General features: G+C 52.8%; 1 protein-coding gene across 1 annotated transcript in view; it reads left to right on the forward strand.

The window, feature by feature from the left end:
- Positions 1-9: 9 nt before the first annotated feature.
- The window catches only part of SSH1 (slingshot protein phosphatase 1), a 56,704-nt gene continuing 45,865 nt past the window's right edge, over positions 10-10,848 (forward strand). Inside the window, exons 1-2 of the mRNA XM_040250942.1 lie at positions 10-158; positions 5,899-5,939. Coding sequence (XP_040106876.1) covers positions 90-158; positions 5,899-5,939 — 110 coding nt within the window. The 5' untranslated portion in view covers positions 10-89. The remainder of the gene's footprint in view (positions 159-5,898; positions 5,940-10,848) is intronic.

A 10,848-nucleotide genomic window follows, 5' to 3' on the forward strand; every position in this document is an offset into this window, starting at 1 on the left:
CCTGGAGCGCCCCGGGCCCGGCCCGGGCGGCGGCGGCGGCTTTAGCCGGAGGCCTCAGCGGCGCCCGCGCGCCGTACAGCACCGCAGCCATGGCCCTGGTGACCCTGCAGCGCTCGCCCACGCCCAGCGCCGCCTCCTCCTCCGCCAGCAACAGCGAGGTGAGCCCCGGGCCCGCGGCCCTGGCCCGGCCGAGCAGCCGCCGCGCGAGGCCTGGGCCGCGAGTGCGGGGTGCGGGGCGCCGGGGGCTGCGCCGGGACAGCTTTGAGGGGTCCTCGGGCCCGCGGGGACCCCGCTGGACGACCCCCTGGGTTGCCGGCCTGGGGTGACTGTAGTGAGACTGTGCAGTGCCGGTGTACCCCCATCTGGAGTTGACTCTGTGTGTGACCCCTGTTTGGGGGTGACTGTGCATGAGACGTTGTGTGTGACCCCGTCGGGGGTGACTGTGTGTAAGTGTGACCCCCGTCTGGGGTTGACTGTGTGTGTGTGAGTCCTGTGTGGGGGGTGACTGTGTGTAAGTGTGCCCCCCTTCTGGGGGGTGACTAATTGTGTGACACTGCCCCCTCGCCCCATCAGGGGTGACTCTGCAGGGTACTTGTCCTGAGACTGAAACTCCTGGTTGGGTAAACTGCGTGAGATGCCGGTTCTGGGATTCCGGACCCTGTGTGTCTCTTCCTGTGTATTCCGGCCTGTCCCCTGGGGGCCGTGCCTGTGTAGTGCTGGGGGGAGAAGCCGCAGGGGTGCCCCTGTGAAGGTGTGAAATTGTTTCCCTAGTGCACGCCCCTGGCTGTGGGTGTGAGTGGCAGTTCCTTGTCACTGTGTGACAGTGAGCTCAGGGTGCTGGATGACAGTGTCTTAGGTCTCTGTGTGCAGCTCAATCTGGGCTCTTCCTGTCCCTGATATCGCCTGAGGCTGGGTGTTTATATGCAGCTGGCTGTATGGCTGAGGCTGATTCTGGGGTTCCTGTGATCGCCCCGGTGCTTTGGGGGGCTGAATGTGCCTCTCTGAGCAGTGCGGGTTTCTCTGGGTCTGCGTGTGACCCGGCCTGGCTCCTTGCCCTGGAGTCCCTGGGGAATTCGTCCTCTGAGCACACAGCTGGGCTGGACCGAGCCCCGCTGGGCCTCAGGCCTCCGAGCAGGAGAACTAGTTAGGGCCTTGGGTCTAAACTCAACATCGGTGGCCAGGCTGAGTGTTGACCCATAGACACCGCAGCTGGAGGAGGAGACGGGAACTGTTTATAGAGAAGGGAGAGGAGGCTGCTGGGGGAGGGCCCTGCAGGCAGGCCCAGGAAGTGACCCCGCCAGCATCTGGGCAAGTCAGGCCCCTTCTCCCTGGGGGAAGTTGACTGATAACACTGATAACATTTGTGTGTGTCTCTGAGAGAAGAGGACCTGTTTGGGGTTTAACAGCCCTGCCTGTCCGGCTGGCTTCTGGTGGGCAGCTCTTCAGCCTGTTTCGTTGGGACTGGCAGGAACATTTCTCAACCTGGCTGCAGGGTTGAACTTCACAGCCCTGGCCCTCTCAAGAAGAGGCCGTTCATGAGTTATCTTGCCTGCAGACAGAAGGTTCTAACAATCCTTGCTCTGCACGGCAGCCAGTGGCCTGCAGCTGGGAAGTGAGTGCGGCAGCTTCTCACTTCCCCGCAGAGATATCTGTTCCCTTACATCATTTCTACTACTACTGTCTTGCAGTTTACAAAGTACTCCTCTGCACTTAATTTCATGGTCCCTTCTCAAAAATAACGGGTGAAGAAATCAGCTCCAGGAAGAGGTTATTCGGACAGCCTATCAAGCCTGAACGTAAAGTGAAAGTCGCTCAGTCCTGTCGGACTCTTTGCAACCCCATGGGCTATACTGTCCATGAAATTCTCCAGGCCAGAATACTGGAGTGGTGGGTGAAAAGTGAAAGTGAAGTCACTCAGTTGTGTCTGACTCTTTGTAACCCCATGGACTGTAGCCTACCAGGCTCCTCCCTCCATGGGATTCTCCAGGCAAGAGTACTGGAGTAGGTTGCCATTTCCTCCTCCACAGGATCTTCCCGACCGAGGGATTGAACCTGGGTCTCCCGCATTCCAGGCATTTAACCTTTGAGCCACCAGGGAGTGGTGGGTAGTCCCGACCGAGGGATTGAACCTGGGTCTCCCGAATTCCAGGCATTTAACCTTTGAGCCACCAGGGAGTGGTGGGTAGCCTATCCCTTCTCCAGCAGATCTTGCCAACCCAGGGATCAAACCCAGGTCTCTCACATTTCGGATTCTTTACCAGCTGAGCCACCAGGGAAACCCAAGAATACTGGAGTGGGCTATCCCTTCTCCAGTGGATCATCCCGACCTAGGAACCGAACCGGGGTCTCCCGCATTGCAGGCAGATTCTTTACCAACTGAGCTATCAGGGAAGCCTGTCAAGCCTAGGCCTCTGATTCTAAACCCCACTTTCCTTGTGTTACTTTGCATCCAGTCTACTTCTGCTCTAAACACGTTAAAAAAAAAAAATTTTTTTTTGACTGTGTTGGGTCTTTGCTGCCCCAAGGCATGTGGGATTTTAGTTCCCTAACCAGGGATCGAACCCTCCTCCCCTGCATTGGAAGGCAGATTCTTAACCCCTGGACCACCAGGGAAGTTACCACATGTAAAATTTTTTATTATTTTATTTAACCAAGATGGAATTCACATACCATAAATCCGCCATTTAAAAGTGTACAATTCAGTGGTTTTTAGTACATGCCCAAGGTTGACCAGCCATCACCACAGATTCCAGAACGTTTTCATCACCCCCAAAAGAAACCTCACAGCCCTTAGCCATCACCCACAGCCTCCCTCCCACCCACCCCTGCCCTGCCCTGCCCTGCCCTCACCAAACTGTAGGTGACCACTAATGTTCTTTCTGTTTCTATGAATTTGGCCTGTTCTGGGCATTTCACGTGAGTGGAATCATACACTGTGTGGTCTTTTGTGTCAGGTCGGTTTCCCTCAGCCTCATGTTTTCAGGACTCATCCATGTTGCAGCGTGAGGCAGGACCTCATTCCTTTTTATGGCTGAGTAACATTCTGTTGTATGAATGTGCGTTGTGTTGGACACCTTGGGGGTGTTCCCACCAAGTATATTTTCACTTTCCCTTTCTGGGCTTCCCTGGTGGCTCAGCCTGCAATCCTTGGGTCGGGAGGATCCCCAGGAAAAGGAGGTGGCTACCCACTCCACTGTTCTTGCCTGGGAAATCCCGTAGGCAGAGGAGTCTAGCAGACTACAGTCCACGGGGTCGCAAAGAGTCAGACACGGTTGAGCAACTAACACTTTTTTCTCTTCAGTATTCTACTGTATGGTTGTACCTTTTGTTGGACCTTGGGATTGTTTCCACTGAACATATTTTAAATTATTATAGAGAAAGCATTATTTTCACCAAGTGCCAGTGACCTCCGAAATAATAAAACTCAGACAGCTCTTCCTTACCTTGAGTAAATCAGCAGCTTTAGTGGCTCCAGGAACTGGCAGAAGCTGGGATGTTCCCGGGAAGGTGAGGCATCTTCCAGGTTGGGTGAAGCATGAAGATGCAGGGAGGAAGGGAGAGGGCAGCGTGTGTGCCATCTCTGAGCCTCTGGTCTGACTTTCCTCCGGTTACTTCCCCTCTCTGGGCCTCAGCTCATCCGAAAGTTCCGGCTTCCCTCTCTCATGTGTTCCTTGGCATAGGTAGCTTCCTTCTCTGGAATAATTGATCTCTCATTGCCTTTCGTCCCGAGACCCTCAGAGAGGGAGCAAGAATTAAGTGATTTTGCATCCCACCTCGTCCACTTCCTTACTCCTCAAAATGCGCATCCTTCATTGAGCCAGACACGCTCAGGTCACTTCTTTGCTTCCCTAACCCGTGGTTCTGCCCAGCATGGGAACTAGGGGAAGTCATAGCCCAACCCGCAGAGCAGTGCTTCCCTCTTCTTGGTTTTGTTCCTTTCCCCTCCATCTTTATCTCACTTACATCATTTTACCATGAACCTTGTCTCATTCTTTTGTGAGAACAGGCAGAGAGCCCAAGAAGAGATAAAGCAGTAGCTTTCAGGAACTGTGATTTTTGACCACCATTCAAGGTGACTGATTTTCACGGGTGGATCTCCAGTCGCTTTGGGGAGGGGAGTATCAGATCAGGGTTTTTCAACCTCAGCATTGCCGACGTTGGGGCCAGAAAACCTGTGTTGCAGGGGGCCCGTCTTGTGTGTTGCGGCGGATGTAGCAGCCCCCTGACCGCTACCCACTGGATGCCACTAGCATCCTCCCAAAAAAGGCTCCAGCCTTGCCTGGCATCCCCCGCCAAGAGCCGTGGTCCCCAGTTGAGAACCACTGGGTTAGACCCAGCAGTCTCTTCTGAGTTTGCTCCTGTGGTCCTGTGAGTTGTTTCGTGTATGTTTCACTTCGGTGGCCCTGTGGTCAGCAGAGCCGCCCCCGGTGTTTCCACTTCTCCTTCAGCGTGGGGAGGGGAGCATGAGGATGAACTGATGCTCTCTGCCTCTGCCCAGTGCAGTACGTACATGATCTTATTACGGCGTGGGGATTCCAGGACCCTGTGCCAGGCTCATTCATTGGTGAAATTGCCACCTGCGGTGTGTGTCCCTGGCTGCCCGGAGCCCTCCACACATGACCTCTGTACCCTTTTCCCACCACTGCCAGCTTCTGTCTGGTTTCTGTCCTCAGTCAACCTTGCATCTCTCCCAGCCATCACTGCTTTCCAGGTTTCTCTCCCATTCAATGGGCCCTTCTGTGTAACATACTAAACATGCCAACTCCCAGTGGTGGAAAGTTGTTGGGGTATGTGTTTTCTTCTCATTTGAGTTTTCTCCTTGAAAGAAAAATTATAGTTGGGGCTTAAATCATGGTTACTTTTGGAGCCTTTAACCCTCCTGGTCTTGTAACCTTTAGAAGATATTAAATATCCCTTTCTTTCATGTCTGGAAATACACCAAGAGCCTAGAAAGTTTTATATTAAACATGAAAGCCTTTTTGAGAACCTACCAAAAGCTTTGAGACCCACTGACAGCCTGATCCTGGCTATCTTCTGTTAAGAAAGACTTGCCTGGAATGGTGGTGGTGGTAGTTGTTTCTTAAACTTGTGTGTTGTGGCTTAAAATGGTGTTGATCATTTGTGATTACCAGAGGGTGGGGATTGAAGTGAGGGGGACATGGATAAAGGCAATCAAAAGACATAACCTTCCAATTATAAGTAATAATTAACTTCCAAAAATAAGGAATACAGACACAGTATACCACATGATAAATAAAATTAACCCTGCTGTATGTTATATTTGAAAGCTAGTAAGGAAGTAAATCGTAAGAGTTATTAAAAACAAAATGGTGTTGATCATTCAGCTATTGCTTAGATTGAAGAAGGAAACAGAGCCTCTTAAAACATCACCCCCTTCCCCTAAAAAAGAAAAACGGGGGACTTCCCTGGTGATCCAGTGGTTAAAGACTCTGTGCTTCCAATGCAGAGGACAGGGTGCGATTCCTGGTTGGGGAACTAAAATCCCACATGCCTGCGTGTCCAAATAAATAAATAAAATTTAAAAGAAAGAAAAACTGGATGAGCTCCGAAGCAGCACTGGAAAAGGGAGAGCTCAGGGCGGAACGAATGTGTGGAGTACCTGGGCTGGCTAGGAGCACTGTGTTAGCAGGCACCCATCTGCAATGCCTTGGAAGGCAGGTGGGAAAGCTTCAGGAAACCTGAACATTCCTCCACAGGAATTCTTCAGGGGAACAGCAGAGCAGGACTGGTCTGGGAAGGGTGCGGTGTTTGGAAGGAGCCAGGTTTCCCAGCACATCTGTACCTTTTGCAGACACCAGAGCAGAAAATGTGAGCCTTGTGTCTGAGGCTTATTGATAGTGGCGTCTGGGCTGTGACATTCTCTTCCTTTCTCTGCAGTTGGAGGCCGGCAGTGATGAAGATCGCAAGTTAAACCACAGGTAAGCAGGCTTCACATTTTCACCCTGGAGTCTTTCCTCCAAGCAGGTAAGAAATACTCTTATGCCTTTCCAAAAGGGAGAACCCTGGAGAAAGAGTACACCAGCTTTTCAGTAGGAGGAGGGCTTTACAGATGAACAGATATTTAACTGTAAACAGCTTTGATAATTATGTAACATTCAGAGAAGAAGAAAAATAATTGCCAGTATTCCACCACCCTGGTTTTGCCATAATGAGTATCTTTACAAACTTCCTTCCAGGTTTTACCTCTGCTTTAAAGAAAGTAATCATTCTAATATGTTTTTACTTTTCCATCCTGCTTTTGGGAGGGTATTCCTTTTGAGGTAAGTACATTGCTGATTCGAAACAGACATTCAGCCCCTCAGTTTATTAATTCAGGATGTGTGTGTGTGCACACGTGAGCATGTGCCTGTTGAGAGGTTTCTCAAGCTTGTAGTCCTCAGTTGCTATATTCCCAAGTAGACACCAGAAGTATAGTTGTTTTTCTTTGCCAAAAATTGGGTGTTTTGTTGGCTTGCAGAAGCTTTAGTACTTTATTATATAATGCATTCTTCTGTTCCAATGATCTGGTCTTAAACGCTGGCTCTTAAGAGTTTAAAAAAGTAAACAGCTAGATTAAGAAAAAAAAAAGAAAGAAACTGCACCGAATTTCAAGAATACTGTTCTTTTATTATTGTCTGTTTCATCTTGGGAAGGGGAGGAGAATTAACTGGAAGAGGACATAAGTGTTGAGAAACAAGGGTCCGCCATTCATTGCCGAGAGCAGGGTTTCCTCCTGGGTAAACGCACACACAGGAGTGGTGGAGCTCCGCCCTGCCTGTCTGTGAAGTTTCCTGTGTGTTTGAGGGAAGGAGGCACCCTGGTTTCTGAAATTCACATGTGCAGGAAAATAATTGTCTTAGCACAGTGGCCGGGTCCTCGTTTTCACATTACTCTGGAGGGATGACCAGGCGCTGAGACACATCTGCTTCAAACTGGGAGTTCTCATTGCTGAGTCTTGAAGGCTGGAATCAGCCGGATTCCCAAGTGGGGGCAGTCACGGGCCGTGTTGTGAATCAGCCAGTGGAGGCTGGGAGGGGAGTGGAGGTCTGCTCCGGAGACTGTTGCAGGAGGGAGATCGGGGCAGAGGGCCTGCGGAGTGCCCCGTGCCCCCAGCTCATTTCCAGCCCTTCCCTGGACTTGGACTCTCTTCTCCCACTCAAGCTGGTCCCTTTCTTCCAGGGCTCTTCCCCAGGAGGTGGCACTTCGATGATCTTTGTGGCAAAGAACTATTTCGTTTTTTACTTGCCCTTCTTGTGCTGACAACATAGCACTTTGAATCGTTTCCATTAATAACTCACAGCTAGCAGTGATAGGAAAACGTGTATGTGCTGCTGGCCAATAAAAGGCCCCGTTCTTTGCATCGTTCGGAGCTGAAGAGGGCCATTCAGAGGGAAGTAAAGGCCTGCGGGGCCACATCTCGTCCTCACAGCAACCCCAGGAGGAGGGGGTATTCCCACCCTCTACCCCCCAGGTCGCAGGTTGCGTTCCAGGTGGGGCCTCCATTGTCCGTAACACTTGAATTTGTCACAGGACTCCACGTTTCCAGGGAACAGTTTCGTGATTCAGTTGGACACTAGTGTTGCAGGTCAGGGATGCGGACTTGCTGAGGTCACCCAGGTGGTTAGAGGCAGCATCAGGGCTGGAACCCAGGACCCCTGCTGACTTGTGACGGTGCCTTCCGGGAGGTCAGATCACCCTGAGTCCCTCTTCACTGCTCTCAGCGAGTCCCCAAGGCCATTGTGAGTCCTGGGAGACCCAGGCTGGCTCTGGGTCTGATGCCTGACCTGGGCTCTGATCCTGTCCTCATAAACCTCCCCTTTCTTCTGCTCTTCACTCACCTTGACATTCAGGCCCCGTTTCAGGCAGAGGACAAAGTCCTGCTGTCTAGCCCTCTGAGCCCAATGAGAGAAGTGCTGAGGTCCCCGTGTAAGCAGCGTGACTGCAGCTCATTGGCATCTGTGTGGGGATTTGCGTTTCCAGACCTCTGCTCTCTGAGCTTCTCCTCGAGAAAAAAATGTGTGGAATGGCTGGTCGTTCTTTACTCTCTGGGGGGAGGAGAGTTGGAGTGAGGAGATCTCTCTTTGCTTCACATTCATCCTGAAGTTAATCTGACCTGATTTGGTGTCTAAAGGGTGCTGGGGTGGGAGAGAATCTGGGGCCTGCAGGGTCGTCCTGTTCCCTCGCCCCTTTGTCTACCCTTAATGGACAGCTTCATCTTGCGATCCTCCAAGAAGTGATCTTGGATCCAACGTGTAGCCAGTGAACTGCTGAACTCGTGGGTCAGATCTTTCTCACCCTGCCCTCTTCCCCACCCCTTCCCCCGCTGGGAGCACCATGGTCAGGCCCCTGTACCTCCCCCGTTCACTGAGGGGCTGCCCATCAACCCATCCTTGGACCTCAGTTTATCATCCAGCTGTCAGAGGGCTGGCAGTCTGGACGCGCCCCCAGCTTCATCATCCTGGTCCACACAGCCTTTTCTGCCTTCAGCCTCACCGCTGGCCTTTCCTTGCACAGACATGCCGTTTTTCAGTTCTACCGCTGCTCCCTGACCAGGCTTCTTCTCTAAGCCAGTTTCTTTTCCAGTTGGCCGCAGTCCTCACGGCCAGCTCCGCGTGCTTCCCCGCAAACCTCTGTGGCTTCCCTCTCCTCAGCAGGTGACTCCTGGTTTCTTTCTGGGCCAGGTACCGCACCTGCCTTCCCTGGGCAAGTACTTGTGTTTTTGTCTCATCCCTAACTGTTGGGGCTTCCCTTAGTGACAGGGCCTTCGTTCTCCGCCTGCACTTAGCACTTCAGGAAGTTTCAACATATTAACTTGGTTTTGATTCTGCATTCATGTACAAGAAAGACATTTCGGGAAAGATGATGGGGTTCGGAGCCTGGCTCCTGCACTAGTAGAGATGCCCACACGCCTCTAGGAATTGTCTCTGTAGGTCTCTGTCCTTGCATCGGTAAAACAGAGAAAGCGCCGGCCTTTCAGGGTTGACCAGTAGTTTGTACGGAGCTCCCTGCCCAGAGCCAGGTCCACGATGGGTGTGGAGGACAGTGGCTGTGATCGGTCTTCAGAGGATGGTGTTCCATCAGTGTTAGTTTCACAGCCCAGCAGTAGAGAGTCAGACTCCCCACAGGCGCCGGGCTCACTGCGCGGATGCCCGGTGACTCAGACCGGGGACCAGCCTGCATCGCTCATCTGGTGACGTCCCCATACGATGGGAACAGGAGCGCACCTCTTGCAGAATCTTGACTATCACCCAGTCGGTTTTTCCGAAGGCCTGGGGCCCGTCTGGGGAGCTGCTGTCTGCCCGCGCAGAGGGAAGCTGAGGGACCCAGAGCCTGCACCGAGCCCTTGCTCCCCCTCTGCCCTGCCCGCTCTCTGTGCAGCCTGCTGCCGGCCTCCGGCTTCCGGCAGTCCCCTTTGGGAAGCTGCGCTGTTCAGACTGTGGGAACCGGTGAGCAGATGGCTCTGCCACAGCAGCCCCTGGCTCCCTCGCCATCCTGGGAGCTGCCTCGGTCTGGCAGGAGACTCAAGTGGTTGTGTGCCAGGCAGGGCCCCGGGGAGGGAATAGGGTTGTGTTGTTTCCAGACGGTGGATCTGGAGTGAATGTTTTGCTGCCTTTTTTTTTTTTTTAAATCCAGCGTTTCCAAGTCAAGCACGTGAACTGATCATTAGAGTTCTTTTAATTTCTTTTCTTGCTTGCCCAAGCAAATACTTGGGCCAGAGCAGCAGGATTTTGTCTTCTCTCTTTTACCCAGTTTTAGTGGGAAACTGAACTCCCGTGCACCCGCCTTTCCCTCGCTCCTCTCCCATTTTGGAAATCCCCAGAGGACCCCGATCTCTGTGTAACCTTCTGTGTAACCTTCTCTCCCTTCTCGTGGGTGAGTCAGGATGGGGTGTGTCCCATCGCTCTGCAGACCCTGCCTCCCATCTTCTTTCAGAACCTCTTCTTCAATGCCTGTCTACCCTTGGAGCTTCCTCTGACTTCCTCGATGGTTTCTCAGCCTGGACTTTGACTGGCCCTGTTGAGAGTCAAGTCTGTCTGGTTAAGCCCTGCCCAGACGTGTTGTGCTTCTGCCACATCCAGGCTCTGTGTAGCAGGCTGCCCCATCAGTGATCTACTACTGTGTAACAAGCCACCCCAGTCAAACTCAGCAGTCAAAAACGGTACACAGGATTACTCCTCAGCTCGCATGAGCCAGGAACCCTTGACATGATTGAGTTGGATCTTCTGCTTGGGGTCTCACGTGGCTGCAAGCCAGGTGTTGACCAGGGCTGGGGTTGCATCTGTGCCTTGGGTCCTCTTCCAGGTTCACACTGATTCTTGGTAGGATGCATTCTCTCATGGCTGGCAGCTTCTTCGAGGCCAGCAGGAGAGTCTGCTGCCATCCAGGAATGCCATCAGGAGAGAGATGATTGCCTTTGCCGTCGGTTACAAACTAATTAAGGGAGCAGCTCTCCCATCCTGGTCCCTGGTTCCAGCACACACTCAGCACAGGGTGCTTGCCCCGGTTCCTGGGTAGAATCCACCCAGACGTCTCAAGCCACGGGAGTTCTCGAGATGCGCCAGTCTAGCGGAGAGAAAGACGCATAAACAAGTGGCTTTCTGTTCAGTGTTGCAGACATGGCAGGGTGTGTCATGTAGAGGCGATGCTGGCTAGTGGGAAGGGGCCAGGAGCCCCGGGGAGCCGGCAGGGTTCTACCACCTGCCAGAGACCGTCCTGTTCTCGCAGCTCCGCGCCCGCACACCCCTTCACCCCTGAAGACCTCAGTCTTTCTCCCTTCCAGCCTGAACCCCAGGGGCCCCACTGTGAGCTGTGTGCCCTGTCCCGTGACCTCCCTGACTGTGGGGCCCC

Source organism: Oryx dammah, unplaced genomic scaffold (genome assembly GCF_014754425.2).
Source record: "Oryx dammah isolate SB20612 unplaced genomic scaffold, SCBI_Odam_1.1 HiC_scaffold_12, whole genome shotgun sequence".
Classification (NCBI taxonomy): domain Eukaryota; kingdom Metazoa; phylum Chordata; class Mammalia; order Artiodactyla; family Bovidae; genus Oryx; species Oryx dammah.